Here is a 21,808-nt window from a genome sequence, read left to right on the forward strand (position 1 = left end):
GGGCACATCCATTGTAGGTATAGATGAATTAACCTACACAGAGCATATTTCATGTCTGTATGTGGGCCTTTAGATCTCATGAAGGATTTGAGCTTGGTGAGAGAAGAAAAAAACTTTTCTCCTAATTGGGTCAAACGTGTGTGTGTGTGTGTGTGTGTGTGTGTCTGATATTGGCCATGTTCATTATCTGGGGCCCTTCAGGCCTAGGAGCAGCATTGTAGCTCTGATGAGCTCTGCTGGGTTGTTACTGTACTGTACCTCAGAGAGGGCTTGGCCTAAATGGCACCATATTTCCTTTTTAAAGCACACTACTTTTGACCACAGCCCTGGTCCACTATAGGAGCCCTGGTCAAAAGTAGTGCACTATAAAGGGAGCCATTTAGAATTCAGGCAGACCGAGGGCTGTTAACTAGATCAAAGCAGAGCCGCCTTGCTGCGGCCCTCCTCTCCCATTCTGCGTTCCAATTCTACACCTTTTCTCCCAAAGTGTGCACTTGCACACTCCCCGTCAATTGGGACACACACCACCTGCATGGAGAGTTGGGACATAGCCAGTGGTGTCCAAGTGCATACTTTGGGAGAAGGGTGGAGAATTGGGATGCAGGCCACCTTCCCGCCCCTTCCCTCTCTCTCTCTCGGTCTTTGTTCCCCTCTTCGAGCACTAATGAGAAAGCCTACTCTACCCGGCTGCAGTGCCACAGACAGACGTAGGTACATTATTCTCTAGCCTCTTTATCAGGGTCCTTTCACTTCAGCCACTCTGTTCTGGTTTCATCTCTCCATCACCGTGACATCTGTATTGTTATCAGGACATGTTTCATACAAAATAGAAATGTGGACTCAGGGTTTCTACCGTTTTGAGTTTTCCAAACAATTCCCGCTATTGTATAACCACAGCCTTGGGCTCGGAGCAATCGATCACATGAATTCCATAAAGCGTGACGTTTCCTACTTCGTATGACCTCCAATATTTATTTATTTTTAAAGTTAGAAAATACAGTTTTATACGTCCGTATAGGAACTATGAGCCGTTGGTCAACATGACGGTAAGGCTCTCTCTGGAGACCCTATGGGTAAGTGTGTGTGTGTGTGTGTGTGTGTAACTTGCTTTGTCTCTCCTTCTCCCCTCCAGCTGCATACGTACCTGGTGTTGGAGCTGCTGCGTGGTGGAGAGCTGCTGGAGAGGATCCGGAGGAAGCAGCACTTCAGTGAGACTGAGGCCAGCCGCATCATGAGGAGACTGGTGTCAGCCGTCAGCCACATGCACGATGTAGGAGTGGTGCACAGGGACCTCAAGCCAGAGGTACTACTATTGGGAGAATGACTGCCCCCTCTCATTGCGGCTACGGAAGTTCAAGGCCGACTGCGGTACTGCAGGCATTGTTTGCGGGAAAACGGGATTCCCCCATTATAGAGAATGGAAAAAATCTTCGTGGCCAATCTTTGTGTACAATACAATACAAATTTGAAGACCGTCATGGTACCAATCGTTGCTTCTAATACACCAGATGTATGTCCTTGAACCGGTTATTTGAAAATCACACACTGAAGAAGTTATTAAGGATATTTTAGTTGCTAATGGCGGCCTGCAGCACCCCGGTCGGCCTTCAACTTGACTTACTCAATGAGGGGGCATAACTGAGCTAGCCTGTAATGTCACTTCCTGGAGTAGCTCAAACTGCGCATGTTATGTCTCCATGAGACGCCATCTTAACTGACTTAATTTGGCTTCAATGTGCTATTGAGTCTTCACATAGGAATGAAGGGTGCCAAGTAATCGATGGCTTTCTCCATTTATACACACTGTCATTGGTACTACTCAACCGTCTAGGCTGCTCCCAGACCTGTGGTCCTCTGTAGCTCAGTTGGTAGAGCATGACTCTTGCTGCACCAGTATAGTGGGTTTGATTCCCCTGACCACCTGTATGTAAAATGTATGCATGAGTTTAGTCTCTTGGATGAAAGCATCTGCTAAATGGCATGTAAACTCAACAAAAAAAGAAACATCCTCTCGATGTCAACTGCATTTATTTTCAGCAAATTTAACGTGTAAATATTTGTTTGAACATAACAAGATTCCAACAACTGAGACATAAACTGAACAAGTTCCACAGACATGTGACTAACAGAAATTTAATAATGTGTCCCTGAACAAAGGTGGGGATCAAAAGTAACAGTCAGTATCTGGTGTGGCCACCAGCTGCATTAAGTACTGCAGTGCATCTCCTCCTCATGGACTGCACCAGATTTGCCAGTTCTTGCTGTTTGATGTTACCTCACTCTTCCACCAAGGCAAGTTCCCGGACATTTCTGGGGGGAATGGCCCTAGCCCTCACCCTCCGATCCAAAAGGTCCCAGACGTGCTCAATGGGATTGAGATCCGGGCTCTTCGCTAGCCATGCCAGAACACTGATATTCCTGTCTTGCAGGAAATCACTAGGAATGAGCAGTATGGCTGGTGGCATTGTCATGCTGGAGGGTCATGTCAGGATGAGCCTGCAGGAAGGGTACCACATGAGGGAGGAGGAAGTCTTCCCTGTAACGCACAGCATTGAGATTGCCTGCAGTGACGACAAGCTCAGTCCGATGATGCTGTGACACACCGCCCCAGACCATGACGGACCCTCCACCTCCAAATCGATCCCGCTCCAGAGTACAGGCATCGGTGTAATGCTCATTCTTCGACGATAAGCGTGAATCCGACCATCGCCCTTGGTGAGACAAAACCGAAGTGAAGAGCACTTTTTGCCAGTCCTGTCTGGTCCAGCGACGGTAGGTTTGTGCCCATAGGCAACGTTGTTGCCGGTGATGTGGGGTGAGGACCTGCCTTACAACAGGCCTACAAGCCCTCAGTCCAGCCTCTCTCAGCCTATTGCGGACAGTCTGAGCACTGATGGAGGGATTGTGCGTTCCTGGTGTAACTCGGGCAGTTGTTGTTTCCATCCTGTACCTGTCCCGCAGGTGTGATGTTTGAATGTACCTATCCTGTGCACGTGTTGTTACACGTGGTCTGCCATTGCGAGGACGATCAGCTGTCCGTCCTGTCTCCCTGTAGCGCTCTCTTTGGCGTCTCACAGTACGGACATTGTAATTTCTTGCCCTGGCCACATCTGCAATCCTCATGCCTCCTTGCAGCATGCCTAAGGAACGTTCACGCAGATGAGCAGGGACCCTGGGCATCTTTCTTTTTGTGTTTTTCAGAGTCAGTAGAAAGGCCTCTTTAGTGTCCTAAGTTTTCATAACTGTGACCTTAATTGCCTACCGTCTGTAAGCTGTTAGTGTCTTAACGACTGTTCCACAGGTGCATGTTCATTCATTGTTTATGGTTCATTGAACAAGCATGGGAAACGGTGTTTAAACCCTTTACAATGAAGATCTGTGAAGTAATTCGTAAAAATCCAAATAATCTTTGAAAGACTGGGTCCTGAAAAAGGGACGTTTCTTTATTTTGCCGAGTTTATTATCTTTATGGGCTGGCCATACTGCGCAAACAGATCTGGGATCAGGCTGTTGAACCCCTGGAAGTAAAGAACTTGAGGGACACTCCCAACTTATCCTGATGATCTCTATGTATGGTCTAGCTAAATACAGTGCGTTCAGAAAGTATTCTGACCCCTGGACTTTTTCCACATTTTGATACGTTACAGCCTTAGGTTTTTTACCTGCATCAATCTACACAATACCCCATAATGACAAGGCAAAAACAGGTTTTTAGACATTTTTGCACATTTATTACAAATAAAAAACAAATCACTTTTACATAAATATTTAGACCCTTTACTCAGTAAAGGTACACCTTTTGGAAGTGATTACAGCCTCGAGTCTTCTTGGGTATGACGCTACAAGCTTGACACACCTGTATATGGGGAGTTTCTCCCGTTCTTCTCTGCAGATCCTCTCAAGCGCTCAGGTTGGATGGGGAGCGTCGCTGCACAGCTATTTTCAGGTCTCTCCAGAGATGTTTGATCGGGCTCAAGTCCGGGCTCTGGCTGGGCCATTCAAGGAAATTGAGACTTGTCCTGAAGCCACTCCTGCATTGTCTTGGCTGTGTGCTTAGGGTCATTTTTCTGTTGGACGTTGAACCTTCGCCCCAGTCTGAGGTCCTGAAAGCTCTGGAGCAGGTCTTCATCGAGAATATCTCTGTTCTTTGCTCTGTTCATCTTGCCCTCAACCCTCACTAGTCTCCCAGTCCCTGAAAAACATCCCCAAAGCATGATGCTGCTACCACCATGCTTCACTGTAGGGATGGGGCCAGGTTTCCTCCAGACGTGACGCTTGGCATTCAGGCCAAAGAGTTTATTCTTGGTTTTATCAGACCAGAGAATCTTGTTTCTCATGGCCTGAGAGTCCTTTAGGTGCCTTTTAGCAAACTCCAAGCGGGCTGTCATGTGGCTTTTACTGAGGAGTGGCTTCTTTATGGTACAGTGGTCTGGCCACTTTACCATAAAGACCTGAGTGCTGCAGAGATGGTTGTCCTTGTGGAAGGTTCTCCCATCTCCACAGAGTGACCATCGGGTTCTTGGTCACCTCCCTGAACAAGGCTCTTCTCCCCAGATTTCTCAGTTTGGCTGGGCTGCCCTTCCCCAGATCTGTGCCTCAACACAATCCTTTCTCGGCACTCTTAAGGACAATTCTTTCAACCTCATGGCTTGGTTTTTGCTCTGACATGCGCTGTCAATTGTGGGACATTTTATAGACAGGTGTGTGTGCCTTTCCAAATCAATTGAATTTACCACAGGTGGACTCCCAAGTTGTAGAAACATGAAGGCTGACCAATGGAAACAGGATCCACCTGAGCTCCATTTCGTGTCTCATAGCAAAGGGTCTGAATACTTTATGTACATTTTTATTTGTAATAAAGTTGCACCAAAAAATGACCTGTTTTTGCTTTGTCATTATGGGGGTTTTGTGTGTAGATTTGAGGAAAATGTTTATTTAATCCATGTTGAAATAAGGCTGTAACGAAACAAGATATGGAGAAAGGGGAAGGGACTGAATCCTTTCCAAATGTGCTGTACATGTTCATTGCATATGAATAGAATATAACGATCAAAGGCTTGAATGAAGCATGATATCTTTTTTTTGTTAACATTTATTTTCTCCATCTGGCCAAATGGAACTGAAGCTGGCCCTTTAAAAGTGGTGCATCTCATCCTTCCTGTCATTAATGGACTAGAAATGGTAACGGGTGTGCCATTTGAGATTGCAATTATGCATTCAAATAGACTCTGGAGCAATAACAGAAACCTGTTTCTCTCTTGAAACCCCGTTCAGAACTTGCTGTTCACAGACGAGAGTGAGAACTCTGAGATAAAGATCATAGACTTTGGGTTCGCCCGGCTGAAGCCCCCAGACAACCAGCTGCTGAAGACGCCGTGTTTCACCCTGGCCTACGCCGCGCCGGAGATCCTCAAATACGACGGCTACGACGAGTCATGTGACCTCTGGAGCCTGGGCGTCATCCTGGTGAGTGGAGGTGGTACAGAGGAGGAGTGAGTCCTTATACCCTTTAAATACGTTGAAGATCCAAGGTTCCTTCCCTTAGAACGTCTCCTCCAATTGGGTTTTGAGAAGGATGTCGGGGTGTTCCGAATCCAACCCGGAGCCTTTACCTGTACCAATAGCTGCACTTTTGGTAGATCTTGTGTTTCATTGATTCAATACAGCTACACAAATTCTAGCTTGATTCGACAGTTTTATGTTGGGAGTTTTTGTCAAGGCCATTCACAAGGGAAGTTGTTCCGGTGTTTTCTGTATCCTGTGTTATGTGGTTAGGGCCTGTCTGATACCCATCTCTATGTTTTATTCAGTACTGCTAACATGCTGCTGTTGTGTCCGGGGGTGTGCTGTGCTGCTGACACGCATCAATATTCACCACTAAACGACGATCTACCAGCAGCACTTAGCTTTATTTATACTGTACATTTCAGATATGAATGCAACGCAATGCGCTTCACAGGGGGAAAACAAGTTTCAAAAAAACAATGAAAATATATATTTTTTTATTACACAACAAATAAACATAAGAGGATAAAAAACTAAAGAATAACAAAAACTGAAAGACAAAAAAAAGCACCCTAAGGAAAAGCGAAGCTAAAAATGTTTTTTAAGATTTCTTAATTATGTCCACTGATTCGGCCTGCCTCAGGTTCTCTCTGGCAGGCTATTCCAGAGGCTGGGGGCATAATAACTAAAGGCTGCCTCTCCATGCCTCTTGGTCCTAGGCTTCGGGATAGTTAAAAGGCCAGAGGACCTGAGGGACCTACTGGGTACAGAACTTAAAGGCATTATTGGGGTGCACAATCGTAGATTGATTTACAAACCAATAGAATAATCTTCAAATGTATTCTAAAACTCCAGTGCAGAGACCTTTTTTTTTAAAAACAGTGTAATGTGTGTTCTCTGTGTGGTCTTGGTCAGTACCCGTGCTGCAGCATTCTGTATGGCATTCTCTTAAAGACCAGACTGGAGAGCATTACAGTAGTCAAGCCGCCTTGTAATAATGAGTCCCTCTATCAGCCTGAGATTGCCAAGACGCTGCGGTTTCTGTGTTCCTCAAGTGGGGATAAAATGGGCTTTGGTCACATTCCTAATGTGCGTTTCGAAATTGAGTTCAGAATCTAAAATGACACCTAGGTTGCTTTTTTACCTGGTGTTTTATCTTTATTGCCTGTGAATTCAATGTGCGGCTAGATTCTCTGTGTGCTTTGGCTCCAACAATAAGTACCTCAGTCTTGTCTTGATTTAGCTGGAGGAAATTGTGAGCCATCCAAGTATTTAAATCACTAATACAGTATAATTTATTTGTGGTGCCAAAATCCTCTGGTGACACAAATGTAAAGTTGTGTATCGTCTACGTAGCAGTGGAAATCAATGCCGTGCTTTGTGATGACGCAACCATTTATAAACTCAACAGTACCGGACCCAAAATTGAACTTTGTGGAACGCCGCATGTGATAACTATTTTTCTCTTGAGTAAAAAAAAAAACTCTTGACCGGTCATAGGCCTAGCCAGAGCAGAGCGGGTCATTTAATTTGTTCATTTTGATCGTAACTCCAAATATGAGGGTTTCTTACTCCTTTGTTTACAAACTAGAAGAATGTAAACAAAATGATGTATTACGTCAAAAGATGGTTAAACGATCTCTTGGATGTCCTGGACTGTCAGCCTTCGTATGGAAAGCACTGTTTATGACTTGGAGAAGGGTTGCAAGTGCCCTAGCCCCATCCCTCAGCTGATTGAAAAAATATATTTTTTAATCGCAGACTGTAGCTTTTAATACTTTTCTGTGGCCACAGGAGGCTGTGGCATTGCTTCCTGCCAGTGGAAATGTCAGTGTAATTCAATGGCCATCTGAAGAGAATAAGAATGAAGAGGGGAGGTTCGAGTGAGTGAGGGGGATGGATGGAGAGTGATAGGAAAGAGAGCGAGACGAGAGGTGAGAGGAAGAAGAGTAGAGAGAGGAAGAGCGAGTTCTCTGCATGTCCTTTCAAGCGTGCAGCCTCAGTCCTCTCTCGCTCTCTCTCGCTCTGCGCGTTGGCCCCTGGGGGTAGAGTATAGTAGTGTGCTGGCTGTGTGTACAGAGCAGTGATGTGACGCTTCCTGACAGACCAGGCTCTGTATAGCAGAGTGCCCTGGAAGCATAGCAAGCCGATGAGCGGACGTCCCAGAGACAGACAGACACATGCACGGCCAAAACGGCTGTTTAATGAGGTATTAGAAACCGGGCCAACCTTAATCGGGCTTAGATCAAGTGAGCGTACACCCAGTACATGACTTAGTAAGACGTGGAGAAAACATGTATACACAACGTCATCATATAGGCCACATGTAGGATTCCAAAATCTGTATTATTATGTTTAGAATGTGTTTTATTACGATTATGTTCCAGTACACCATGCTGTCGGGTCAGGTGCCATTCCAGTGTCAGGGGAAGAGTTTGACCCACACCAGCGCTGAAGAGATCATGAGGAAGATTAAACAGGGAGACTTCTCCTTCGAGGGCGAGGCCTGGAGGAGTGTCTCGCAGCAGGCCAAGGACCTTATACAAGGTGAGCGGGGGGGGGTTGAAAGGTCAGAAGATATGACGTCAACTTCGGGAATGCTTTGCTGCAAGGTGAAGCCTGCGTTGGTTCCACTTACTGAATGACTCCGGTAATTACTCTGCGTGTGTTTTTCTTGTGGTTCACCCCTGGTTTTAGTAAATTAGTTGATGTGTGAGTCGACCTTAGTGTCGTCTGGATGGAGGTGTAACTCCTCAAGAGTTCAGCGTGTCTCTGGTGCTGCTGCTCACCAGCGGGGGTGTCTAATGTTCACCAGGTGTCTGTCTGGTCCAGGGCTCTCCAACCTTGTTCCTGGAGAGCTACCGCCCTGTAGGTTTCTCACTCAACCCTAATCTAGCACGCCTGGTTCTAATAGTTGGCTGGTTGATATAATAGTTGGCTGGTCCCCGTCCCCCCGAGATTCTGTGTTGACATACAGTATTAGTGCTTGTAATATCCATCGTTGGTGTGGTACCTATAGAGCTGCTGACAGTGGACCCAGACAAGCGTATCAAGATGTGTGGTCTGAGGTACAACGCCTGGCTCCAAGACGACAGCCAGCTCTCCTCCAACCCTCTGATGACCCCAGACATCCTGGGCTCCTCCACCACCGTGTCCGTACACACCTACGTCAAGGCTACCTTCAACGTGAGCTTTATTCATTCAATCGGGGGGGGGGGGGGCATGATGAGTGAATGACAGGGTTTGCATTAGAAGAGGCAAGGAGAGTGTTTGAGAATATCCAATATCCCCGTTTCAGTTCTTCCAAAAGGAATGGGTGATGGAGGGTATAAATCCAGTGTGTTTATTGTAGTTTCCTATTGTTGATTTCTTGTTTGTAATTGTGTTTATGGACCCCACGCATTGGCTGCTGCCAAGGCAATTCTTGTTGTTTTTATTGTGGTCTTGGGTTCTGCTTCTCCAGGCGTTCAACAAGTGTAAGCGGGAGGGTTTCCGTCTGCAGACGGTGGACAAGGCCCCGCTGGCCAAGAGGAGGAAGATGAAGAAGACCAGCACCAGCACAGAGACCAGGAGCAGCTCCGGTGAGAGCACCCACTCCTCTTCCTCCTCCTCCCAGTCCCACCAGGACACCCACTCCTCTTCCTCCTCCTCCCAGACCCACCAGGACACCCACTCCTCTTCCTCCTCCTCCCAGACCCACCAGGACACCCACTCCTCCTCCTCCTCCTCCCAGACCCACCCGGACACCCACTCCTCTTCCTCCCAGACCCACCAGGTGAAGACGAGTGGAGACCCCAACCCTCCACCCCAGCCCTCCAACACCACCCCTGTCACGACACCCCTCGCCCTGGGCTCAGACAGCGACCCTGCCCCGGAACGCCCGCGCCCTCCAGCCTTCCACTTCTCACAATGAGAGACAGGCGGTGTATTAAAAGGGGATCAGCCTGAGCACGGCTGATTCGCTAATCTTAATTTGTAGGTCAGTCTTTCTGTGCGGTCACATGCGGTCGATCTCAAAACACGCACTGAGCGAGCGAGGGGAAAGAAGGCAGGGAGAAGGCCTGCGCCGTCAGAAAGATGGCTGGACGGACGGCAGGGAGAACCCTCTATTGTTCTCTCCCTCTCTTGCTCTCCTTCCATGGCAGCTCGCAGTCAATCAGTCACACGCATGGACAGCGCACGCACGCACGCCTCCAAAACTGAGCATGCAGCGGGAGCAGGAACCACCTCTCGGTCATTGCTAGCAGTAGACACACGCCAAATGATAAGGGCTGCTCTATGGATTCAGGGCTAGACAGCGGCGAGAACCCTCTACAACCACAACTCTGTTTCAGTCATGTCTTTTTGTTTGTTAGTTTGTCAGGTTTAGTAGATGGTCGTCCTGGTTGTGTTTCTTGGTCTCTTTTTATACTGGTATGATGCGTTATTTTAAAAATGGGCCGCTAAGCCACAAGTACTGCAGCTTCTCACATTGGGGTGAACCTCTAGTTTTTAAAGCGGAGCACATATATTTTGCAGGATTTTATGTATGACAATAATGCAGACCGAAATTCTTTCTTCCTTTTGTGTTAAACAGCTGTGAACCATTAATAAGTTATGATAGATGGAAATGCTCAGACCACCAACCTGAAATCTAGAACCCCCCCCCCCCCCCCCCCTCCCCCCTGAGATCTAGGACCCCCCCTGAGATCTAGACCCAGTGTCACCTCATTGCAAAACGTTTCAATGGCAGGTTGATGTTATGTTTCAGGCCTAGTCAGTGTTTTGTTGTGGACGACAAATAGTAGGGTAGGATCCTCATATACATCAACTTGTCCTGAAGGTGGCAGGGGAGTTACAAGTACTGTGCCAAAAACTTCTGCCTTTTCTACATTAGATGCTGTCTCCTGCCCTTGTCTCTCTCTGTCTGTCTGTCGTTTTAGAACACCTACTCATTCAAGTGTTTTTCTTTTGACAAATTTCTACATTGTAGAATAATAGTGAAGACATCAAAACTGAAATAACACAAATGGAATCATGTAGTAACCAAAAAAGTGTTCCAAAAATCAAAATAGATTTTATATTGGAGATTCTTCATATAGCCACCCTTTGCCTTTGACAGCTTTGCACACTTGGCATTCTCTCAACCAGCTTCATGAGGTAGTCACCTGGAATGCATTTCAATTAACAGGTGTGCCTTAAAAGTTAATTTGTGGAATTTATTTCCTTAATGAGCCAATCAGTTGTGTTGTGACAAGGTAGGGGTGGTATACAGAAGAGAGCCCTGTTTAGTAAAATACCAAGTCCATATTATGGCAAAAACCGCTCAAAAAAGCAAATAGAAATGACAGTCTGACTGACCTTCATGTCTTAAAGTAACAATCTGGAAAATTTCAAGAACTTGAAAGTTTCTTAAGTGCAATCGCAGAAACCATTATAGCGCTATGATGAAACTGGCTCTCATGAGGACAGGAATGGAGGACCACCACAGGAATGGAAGACCCAGAGTTACCTCTGCTGCAGAGGATAAGTTCATTACAGTTACCAGCCTCAGAAATTGCAGCCCAAATAAATGCTTCACAGAGTTCAAGTAACGGACGCATCTCAACATCAACTGTTCAGAGGAGACTGCGTGAATTAGGCCTTCATGGTTGAATTGCTGCAAAGAAACCACTACTAAAGGACACCAGTAATAAGAAGAGACTTGCTTGGGCCAAGAAACACGAGCAATGGACATTGGAATGGTAGAATCTGTCCTTTGGTCTGATGAGTCCAAATGAGAGATTTTTGGTTCCAACCGCTGTGTCTTGGTGAGACGCAGAGTAGGTGAACGGATGATCTCTGCATGTGTATTTCCCACTGAAGCATGGAGGAGGTGGTGTGGGGGTGCTTTGCTGGTGACACTGTCTGATTTTGTTTTGAATTCAAGGCACACTTAAACAGCATTGCTACCACAGCATTCTGTAGCGATACGCCGTCCCATCTGTTTTGCGCTTAGTGGGACTGTTATTTGTGTTTCAACAGGGCAATGACCCCACACACCTCCAGGATGTGTAAGGGCTATTTGACCAAGAAGGAGAGTAATTGAGTGTTGTATTAGATGACCTGGCCTCCACAATCACCCGACCTCAACCAAATTGAGATGGTTTGGGATGAGTCGGACTGCAGAGTGAAGGAAAAGCAGCCAACAAGTGCTCAGCATATTTATTTATTTTGACCTTTATTTAACTAGGCAAGTCAGTTAAGAACAAATTCTTATTTTCAATGACAGCCTAGGAACAGTGGGTTAACTGCTTGTTCAGGGGCAGAATGACAGATTTGTACCTTGTCAGCTCGGGGATATGAACTTGCAAACTTTCGGTTACTAGTCCAACGCTCTAACCACTAGGCTACCCTGCCGGGTGGCTATATGTGGGAACTTCTTCAAGACTGTTGGAAAAGCATTCCAGGTGAACCTGGTTGAGAGAATGCCAGGACTGTGCAAAGGGTGGCTATTTTGAAGAATCTCAAATATAAAATATATTTTGATTTAAGATTTTTTGGGGGGTTACAATATGATTTCAAATGTGTTATTTCATAGTTTTAATGTCTTTGCTATTAATCTTCAAAATAGAAAATAGTAAAAATAAATAAGAACCCTTGAATGAGTAGGTGTGTCCAATATTGACTGGTACTCTGTCTGGCTCTGCTTCAGACTACTACAAACAGTTCACTGGTTGCTATTTTTGTAGAAACATAAATGAATCTCCTTTCATCGTGTCTTTCTCTGTATTCTAGTGTTGCAGGACTGAGATAATGGTTGGTTGGCGTTCTTGGGACACACTGTGGTTTGAACTCTTGTGATGCACATCTTGACATGTTGCTTTGCGAAGAGCGCCTCGACCTGGCTTTCTTTATCTACTTGAGTAGTTAGAAGCGGCATTCTGTGTGGAAACACACTTTTAGGTAGCGACCTGTTAAGATCTGCATGCGATGTTTCCTTTCTATGCAAGTACTCACATGTTTCCCCATCCGACTCGTATTGGTGAGGATACTTCCTGTCTGAATATCTGTATGACACTGTCTGACTGTCAGAGGCGTGAACTTGTTTATTTCTAGACAACGGGGCACAGGGACTTTTCAGCTTGCTTTTCGGATTGAGGGCTTCATTTGAACTCAGTTCATGCTGAAACCATAAATATATTATTGCTCTCCCCATTTCATACAGTCCTCTCCAAAAAAGGTCTGAACCTATAGCTTGATATGTCAACAGGGAACACTGTTTACACACACACACACACACACACACACACACACACATGCACTTCTCAGTTTCATGGACTAAAAGGCTGAACCCTAGAAGCTAAATAGTACAAAGCTCTTCTCTTCTCCTGACTTCATTCTACATGAGTTCCCTCCCTCCTTCTTTTCTGCCCCATTAAACCTAAAGTTGTTTGGGTCTATTAATAGACTAGAGAGCACAACTCACAGAAGAGAGGAAGCAGGGGATGGGAGGACCGGAAGAGAGGGTGAGGGGGGGGGGGGGGGGGGGGGGGGCGTGTTAAGGAGAACGGAAGGGAGGAGAGGAAGGAGTGTGTCCTATATTGACTCTCCTTTGGGAGCTGGGAGTCTGCTGTAGTGCTGGCCTGTTTGTTCCAGAAAGGAAATGCTCAACTCTTGCGGTTTCGTGTCATTTTAGGTCAGACTCGCTCTAAGCTGACTTGTATTTTTATTAACATCATCTTCACACTTCACACCCAAAAGTTTTTGTTCCCAATTTAATTTGTAATGTGCATCCTCACTCAATAGCTCAATAGCTATGCTATGAAATAAGCTCGACCCCCCCCCCCCCCCCCCCCCCCCCCCCCCTGTTGCCAGGTGAGTCCTGTGCCTGCTCAACTATGAGGGCTGAGGCACTTGGTTCTCTCCCATCCCACTACATTCAATGCTATTGGTGGTACAGACAGACACATCCCACATTGTCACGGGCATGGTTCTCTGGAGCTTGTCTTCCTGAATAGTACTGAGCGGTGGGTCCTTTTCAATAGACTATATCTGAAATATCCAACCTTCTAACATTGCAAATCAGCTTTAATATTATCGACCTTTGCACTATTGATATATTTTTTTTACAATGTTTTTTTTTGTGTGGGGGGGGAATTCAATTGATGGTTTGTTCACGGTAGATAATTGTCCTCCATTTGGAATGGAACATCAGTCAATGTAATTTATGACACTACTGCTTACCCCTTTAGTTACTGCAAGGGCCTACGTAGCCTAGCCATCACTGTGAACACAATACCTGTGTGTTTGGGCCATTTAACATGCGGTATATGGTTTGGTCACTTAATACACCATCATTCAGGTGTGCAGGCCAGCCAAACCATGGATGTTCTCCGATACGGCATTATGTTATGAACTGAAGAGCATAGCGGTGTTCTGGGTCTTTTTCTATATTGTCTACCCATGTAAAATGATTGTGTGTGTGTGTATATGCGCTGTTGTTCGCTGTGAATCCGGTCCTATTGTTTTAGTCCTGTTAAAATAGATGAATCTTACATGCATCCTAAATTAGAAAATAATTTGTTCAACTGAGATGTGGTTTATGTGTTTTGGTTTGATCCCGAGTTTCGTAAGAGAAGATTTCCTGGGGCTGTTCTAATTCTGAACTCTACAAGGGACATTTTCTTACTTCAAAAACGAGGAACCATGAAAACAACACCTGTGCATTTGATTTGAATAGCTTTAGCATCATAGAACATGTATTTATTTACATTTGTGTTGTCTATCAAAATAAAATGTAATTCCTTTTTGTATTCTTATTTGAAAGTTAACTGTAAATTATGTCTAAGTTAAGCAAAGGGCACTCCGTAGTTTTAAGATGACATGTCCAACGGCAGCCACAAGAGGGCAGCGTCGACCAGCTCCTGGCTCTAATGAACTGGTACTGAGGGACCATCCTAATTCTCTTCTCTGTAGCTCATTATCCACTCACTGTGCAACATTAGTGACTATATTTTATATTTATCCATAGAAAAAGGCTTTAAGAAAATATTTGGAAGAAGTTATTTCATGGCTATTATATCAAATCTGTAAATTTTATCTAGCTGGGCTAGAAATTGTATTTGCGTTAAGAGTCATAGAAGTTAGGTAGATGCGTGTACATTTAAGAAATAACGAAAATAATAACCGTATTTTTCTTTGTCCTAATGCTGTAAATACTTTAATTATGCTACGCCATAAGATTCTAAACGGTATGACTTTAAAATATATATATAATTCAACTGCATTGGATACAATGCAGTGGGTTGTCTTGAAATGTGAACTTTTACAGAGGGAGAATGACATTGAATACTAATAGTTTTTTTTTTTTAAGCAATGAATTTTGATGTGATTTCTACTGTGTTTTGTTTTGTCAGGAAAATAAGGTTAACGTTTTGTGTGTGTGACCCTTGTATTGTATTGCATTGTTTTGGGTGAGAACGAGTTGAATCAACTCGCATATTATCATTGGAAGGGAGTGTGTTTTGTTTTGTAAACCAATCCTGTTGGTATTGCTTGTTTGTGGTTTGTTTAATATATCTGTTTAAATAAATGTTTATAAAAAAACGTGAAGGGCATTAAGGTTTTATTCTTTTATATAGAAAATAATGTAATACTGTAAAATATCTAAGTTCAAGTCTTGTGGTACGAATGTTTTGGTAAAACACAGCTAAATCCGGCTGTACCATTAATTAACTAATTTGGCAGAGATGAATATTAAAAGGAATTGATGTCTATGATTATTTAGTTACGTCATAGTGACTTGGTTCAGTAGAGATTGTTTCACATTCTCAGTAGTTCGAAGCTAAGCATGGAGAAGTCCATATTTATAAACTATTTCCTGCCAATAGTTACTGTTCAGTATCTGGACAGCAGAGGGGGCTCGGTGTCTGTGGCTCTGTCAGTGGTATTCCCAGACAGTGTTCTGTGAGTTGTCATGGCTGTCGGTAGTGGTATACCCAGACAGTGTTCTGTGAGTTGTCATGGCTGTCAGTAGTGGTATACCCAGACAGTGTTCTGTGAGTTGTCATGGCTGTCAGTAGTGGTATTCCCAGGGGGAATGTATGGCAGCATCATTCTACTACCATGTAAATTAAACGCAGTCCCACATCGGAGGGTTGCTTCAGTTGTGTCTGACTGAAATGTTGACGTGATTCTCAAGGAAAGTAGCACCAGTGCACTGTTCTTGCCATATGTAACTTCTATGTGATAACGGTTAAGCCTAAATGTCCTATTCAGTCTGGATCTGAATTCTGGTTTTATTCTTGGACAGTACAGCACTTAGTTGTCAGCCCTTGTTCAATAAAGGTAAACCCTAATTTAATGACGTCACTTTCGTAAGATTTTTGCCCTTTTGCAACTGATGCTGCGAGTGAGGGAGACGGAAAGAGAAGCAGACAAGAACAGGGAGTCTGTTTTTGAAGGTGCAGGACTGTGGGAGAGGGCTGGGATTGGGATGTATCCAAGGGGGGTAGGACTGTCGTGTGTGTGGGGGGGGGGGGTTATGACTGGGGCAGCCATGTGATAGTGCTTTGGGGTGGGTTATGGTGGTGGTGTGTGTGTGGTAGGTGGGATTTGACTGGAGAGGGGTGAAGTGAAGTGGCTTTGGATCCTGGAGAGAGACTGGAACCCTGGATGCCATTTCCTTTTGTTGCCCTCCAGTTTTGACTGGCTTGCCCTGGCCCAGCATGATGATGATGATGATGGGGCTGTTTCTATTCTCTCTTGCCTCCCCCCTTTCTACTCTCACCCCACCCGGACCCCCTGTCCTTGTCCTGTTCCCAAAGCGATGTTCTGCATTCCTGGGGGCCACCAGTGAAGCAGCTTTAGATGGAGGGCCGCTGGTTCCTGGGTGGCCTTTTGTGCACCGGCCCCTGGGGGAGGAGACAATGTCTTATTAATTGACTGGGCGTCTTGTCCTGGGGTGAGGGGAGGAATTTGGAGAGGGGGAACGGGGAGTGGTGACTGGTAAAGATTCATTGGACACTTTTCCCCCAATTTATTATTTTATGATTCACATCACTGGGGCGGGGGATAATGATGTATGAAAAATTCACTAAAAGAGTATCTTGTCCAAAATGTCTGTCAGGATTTGTTTGATATCCCTTATCAAATACTATTTTAATCTTTAGTTTTCAGCTTTAATGCGAAACTTGGTTTTGCTTGAGAATGTATCTGGGATATACATTGCCTTTGAATTATTTTTATTTAACCTTTATTTAACTAGGCAAGTCAGTTAAGAACAAATTCTTATTCACAATGACTGCCTACCGGGGAACAGTGGGTTAACTGCCTTGTTCAGGAGCAGAAAGACAGATTTGTACCTTGTCAGCTCGGGGATTCGATCCAGAATCCGCCCCTTAAAGTTTTCACAACCCTTGACTTTTCTACATTTTGTTGTGTTACAAATGAGGATTTTAAATGGATTTAATTGTCTTTTTTCTACAATGATCTACACAAATAATCTGTAATGTGGAAGAAAAATTCTAACCTCTTAAAGATAAATGAAAAATAAAACCCTAATACATATGTTTTCAACCCCCTGAATCACATGTTAGGATCACCTTTGGCAGCGATTACAGCTGTAAGTCTTTTAGAGTAAGTCTCAAAGAGCTTTGCACACCTGGATTGTACAATATTTGCACATTGTTTGTTTTTAATCTCTTCAAGCTCTGTCAAGTTGGTGTGTCTTGCCATAGTTTTTCAAACTGATTTAAGCCACTCAGGAACATTCAATGTCGTCTTAGTAAGCAACTCCAGTGTATATTTGGCCTTGAGTTTTAGGTTATTGTCCTGCCTAAAGGTGATTTTGTCTCCCAGTGTCTGTTGGAAGGTAGACTGAACCCAGGCTTTCTTCTAGGATTTTGCCTGTGCTTAGCTCCATCCAGTTCCTTTTTATCCTGAAAAACTCCCTAGTATGTGCCGATGTCAAGCATGCCCCATACCATGATGCAGCTACCACCATGCTTGAAAATATGGACAGTGGTATTCAGGAATGTGTTGTTGGATTTGCCACAAACATAATGCTTTGTATTCAGGACCAAATGTTTAAAAACATGTGCAGTATTACTTTAGTGCATTATTGCATGTTTTGAAATGTTTGTATTCTGTACAGACTTCCTTCTTTTTACTCTGTCATTTGGGTTAGTATTGTGGAGTAACTACTCAGTTTTTTCCCATCACAGCCATTAAACTCTGAAACTGTTTTAAAATCATTATTGGCCTTATGGCTAAAACCTTGAGCGGTTTCTTTCCTCTCCGGCAGCTGAGTTAAGAAGGACGCCTGTATCTTTGTAGTGACTGGGTGTATTGATACACCATCCAAAGTGTAATTAATAACTTCACCATGCTCAAAGGGATATTCATTGTCTGCTTTTTATTTTATTTTACCCATCTACCAATAGGTGCCCTTCTTTGCGAAGCATTGGAAAACCTCCCTGGTCTTTGTAGTTGAATCTGTGCTTGAAATTCACTACTCGACTTAGGGACCTTACAATTAGCTGTACGTTTGGACTACTATTGTACACAGAGTGACTCCATGCAACTTATTATGTGACTACTGAACATATTTAGGGTTGCCATAACAAATGGGTTGAACACTTATTGACTAAAGACATTTCAGATGACGTTTTTGTTTTGTATTCATTTGTAGAAATGTCTAAAAACAAAATTCCACTTTGACATTATGGGGTTTTGTGTGTTGATCGGTGGCACACAATCTCAATGTATTCCATTTTACATTCAGGCTGTAACGACAACGTGGAAAAAGTCCAGGGTTGTGAATACTTTCTGAAAGCGCTCAATCTAACCACAGACTGAATAGACAGACCTACAGACAGCCATCTCATCCATCCTTCTCCAATCAAGGAGAACTTGCTGGGCAGTCAGACACTGTCAGGCAGGTTTGATGGAGTGGGACATGTGGGGGTGAGGGGGTGTGTGTGGGACAAGTGCAGTGTCTCCCCATGTGGTCCCCCCCCCCCCAGGTGCCCTAACCCTAATCCCATTACATGTGTCCCCATTAGGCCTAATGGAGGGGGCCATTGTCCCTATAGCCCTCCCCAATCACCCCAGACACCTTGAGTCACTAAATTCTGCCCCCTCCCATCATGTTTGGAACGCTTCCCACACAACGGAGGGTCTCCATGCCAACCCCCGAAAACTCCCGCACCCCCAGAGCCATATACCGCCGTGTGGTTAACAACTCTCAATGTGTTCCTCATTTCCGATGGGCGGCAGGTCGAGATGGGGTACTACCGGGTGTGTCTGTCTTTATATGGCTCTGCTGCCGATCGATATGTCAGACTTTGTTCTAGCTAGAAATACAGGCAGGACACCTCACTCGATGATATTAGATACAGCGGAGGACAGGAGAACTGTGTGTGTGTGTGAGAGAGAGCGCCAGAGAGTGGGAGAATGTATGGTGTGTGTTGATGTATGTGGCTCATCTTGACTTGCGTGTTTCAGGGGACCTGACACCCATGCTGCATCCATCACATCACATCCATCCATCACAGCGACGACGTCATCACGCTGGAGAGGAGACTGATTGAGCTGACCTTCAGTCCTGCCCCAATGACCCCCTAGCTTCCTGTTCTTTATATAGCCTGCACAAAACGCTACCCTACCAGAGGTATTAATGACACACACACAGACACAGAGGGGGTCTAGTGAGAGGCTAGGGGAGGGAGCTGAGGACCCACTTTCAATTTACCCCAGTCTTCCCCAAATGGGGGAAAACAAGGGAAAGAGTGGTGTCACCCTGCCACACACCGCTACTGTGCTTTTTCAAGTGACGCATCTTCTCTTCTCAAGAGAGACAAAAAAGAGAGGAGAGAGAATGAAGGAGAGAAGAATGCAATTGTGCTCCTGTTTGTGATGTCTGTGAGTGGTGGAATGGCTAGAGAAGGAGAATGGCTACTCTGGTCTGGTCACTTGTCTTCCCTGTGTATTGGTCAGTGGCCCTGGGAACCTTATGGAATCCCTGTGAACTCGTGCACATCAGGGCTGGTCTGATCAGATGAGCTGTGCTGCTGGTCCTTCTCACTCCCTCTTCCTCTTTCACTCTCTTACTCTCTCTCTCCTACACTCTCTTACTCTCTCCCTCCTACACTCTCTTCCTCTTTCACTCTTACTCTTTCTCTCTCCCTCCTACACTCTTCCTCTTTCACTCTTACTCTCTCTCTCTTACACTCTCACTCGTATTCTTTCACTCTCTTACTCTCTCTCTCTTACTCTTTCTCTCTCTTGCTCTCCCTCTACCATCTGCCAAACACATGCCCTTGTTGTCTGTGCTCATGTATACGTGCATGTGTGTCCTTTTGTAAGAAATAGTTTAAACTCTGGGCAAATATGTGGAGGTCTGCCACTAGTCTGTGCGCAGCCGGTTACCGTGACAACAGTCCTATGCTCGCGGTTTGGAACAATCTCCTTTCTTTCTCGTGGTTTTGATGTTGATACGGGTTGGCCTTGAGGGCCATGGAGCTGTCATGTTTGAAGGATAGGTCTCCTAATAGACTGTGTCAATCGTTTCTGATGTAATCACGTGTACATACTGTATTCTGTCTATTCACATGGTCAGCAGAGCAAATGTAACAATTTTTAAATAAATCAGGATCTCTCCATTGATGCATAGTTTTCATTCTTCCAAAGCGAAATGCCAAGACCACGTCCATGCAGTCAAGAACACCATTCATATGGAAAATAGACATCTTTTGAAAAGATGGTTGCGTGTGGATGTCCTCTATCTTATACACAGCGAGCATGTTTACATAATGTATGCATTCATACACGGCGTGTACAAAACATTAAGAACACCTTCCTACTATTGAGTTGCACCCCTTAAATATTTTGTCTTGCCCTTTCACCCTCTGAATGGCACCCATACACAATCCAGACTTAAACATCCTTCTTTAACCCGTCTCCTCCCTTCGTCTACACTGATTGGAGTGGATTTAACAAGTGACATCAGTAAGGGATCATAGCTTTCACCTGGATTCACCTGGTCAGTCTATGTCATGGAAAGAGCAGGTGTTCCTCATGTTTTTGCACACTGTGCATATACCTGCAGGTCTTGGGCTCTTTCTCAATTGTCTAAAGTACATGTCCGTTCCTCATAGCCTTTCTTCATCTCTAATGATTGGAAAATACTTCACAGGTGAAAACTATATGGCGGACGCTCGTCATTAACCGGGCTTTCACCTGGTCTTCCTAATCAGTGTCGATAAAGGAGAGGACTGATTTCGAGCCCTGGTCAGATTCATCTCACACCCGGACCTTGTATCTGTTTTTCTTTTGCTACACCCAGGCCAAGGCCTTGTATCTGTTTTTATTTTGCTACACCCAGGCCAAGGCCTTGTATCTGTTTTTCTTTTGCTACACCCAGGCCAAGGCCTTGTATCTGTTTTTCTTTTGCTACACCCAGGCCAAGGCCTTGTATCTGTTTTTTATTTTGCTACACCCAGGCCAAGGCCTTGTATCTGTTTTTCTATCACATTTGGGGGTTTAATTTCCAGGAGACAGCTGTCATCTTCTCCAGATCCTAATCAAACCATGACCAACAAAACCATAGCAGTTGTAAATCGGTTGGCCCTTTTATCCTCTGGTCTTGCCTGGGCTCCTGAGTCCTCGAGAACATGAATTTAATTTAAATGATAGCTAGGTGCTTTCAGAGGGAGGAGAATAATGAGATTGAAATAGGAAAAGAGGTATATAGGGAAATAGATACGTGTTTAAAAAGCAAGCAAGTTTTGTTAGGTTGAAAAGGACTCATCAGTTCAAAACTTAATTTACAATATGGTCTTTACATACAGTATGTATGCATGACTAAGTCACTTTGGATAAAAGTGTTGGCAAAAATGTACATTATGGCATACATTATTATATTACATAGGGTGCAATATACCTTGAAATGAAGTCTACATGTTTTACTTTAGATCATATTACAACATACATACAAGTGAGTAGTACTGTTACGTGCCTCAAATATTTTTGGTTGTTATTTCTCTGTAATACCACTAGTCACTTAGCAATTTTATGAAGTTGCCTTTAGCTAGCCCAGATAGTTTCCTATAGTAGCTACCAAGAAGCCATTTCAGGCGATCAAGTTAGAGTATCTGGCTTGTCCATCTTTGCTGGCATGCCTGCTGGCCAGGTTGGTAGACTTTAGAAAATTAAGTGATAACTATCAATCTTGTGTCCAGATTTTAGCAGAGATGCATTTGCCATTTCTTTAAAAAAAATAAACACCAGTCAGGAGGATACAGACAGCTCAAGGCGTAGGCTTAGATATGCAGAAAAATAG

The 21,808-nt window shown here is 44.5% G+C and overlaps 1 protein-coding gene across 5 annotated transcripts in view; it reads left to right on the plus strand.

Moving 5' to 3' along the window:
* The window catches only part of rps6ka5 (ribosomal protein S6 kinase A5), a 40,601-nt gene extending 26,324 nt beyond the window's left edge, over positions 1–14,277 (plus strand). For all 5 annotated transcript variants that reach the window (XM_036954582.2, XM_090210931.1, XM_090210930.1 and 2 more), the window contains 5 exons: positions 1,133–1,303; positions 5,275–5,466; positions 7,893–8,052; positions 8,525–8,691; positions 8,969–14,277. In XM_036954582.2, the coding sequence (XP_036810477.2) occupies positions 1,133–1,303; positions 5,275–5,466; positions 7,893–8,052; positions 8,525–8,691; positions 8,969–9,418 (1,140 nt within the window). In that variant the 3' untranslated portion in view covers positions 9,419–14,277. The remainder of the gene's footprint in view (positions 1–1,132; positions 1,304–5,274; positions 5,467–7,892; positions 8,053–8,524; positions 8,692–8,968) is intronic.
* Positions 14,278–21,808: the final 7,531 nt, after the last annotated feature.

The sequence above is a fragment of the Oncorhynchus mykiss genome, chromosome 19 (genome assembly GCF_057628025.1).
Source record: "Oncorhynchus mykiss isolate SJ-2025 chromosome 19, ASM5762802v1, whole genome shotgun sequence".
Classification (NCBI taxonomy): Eukaryota; Metazoa; Chordata; class Actinopteri; order Salmoniformes; family Salmonidae; genus Oncorhynchus; species Oncorhynchus mykiss.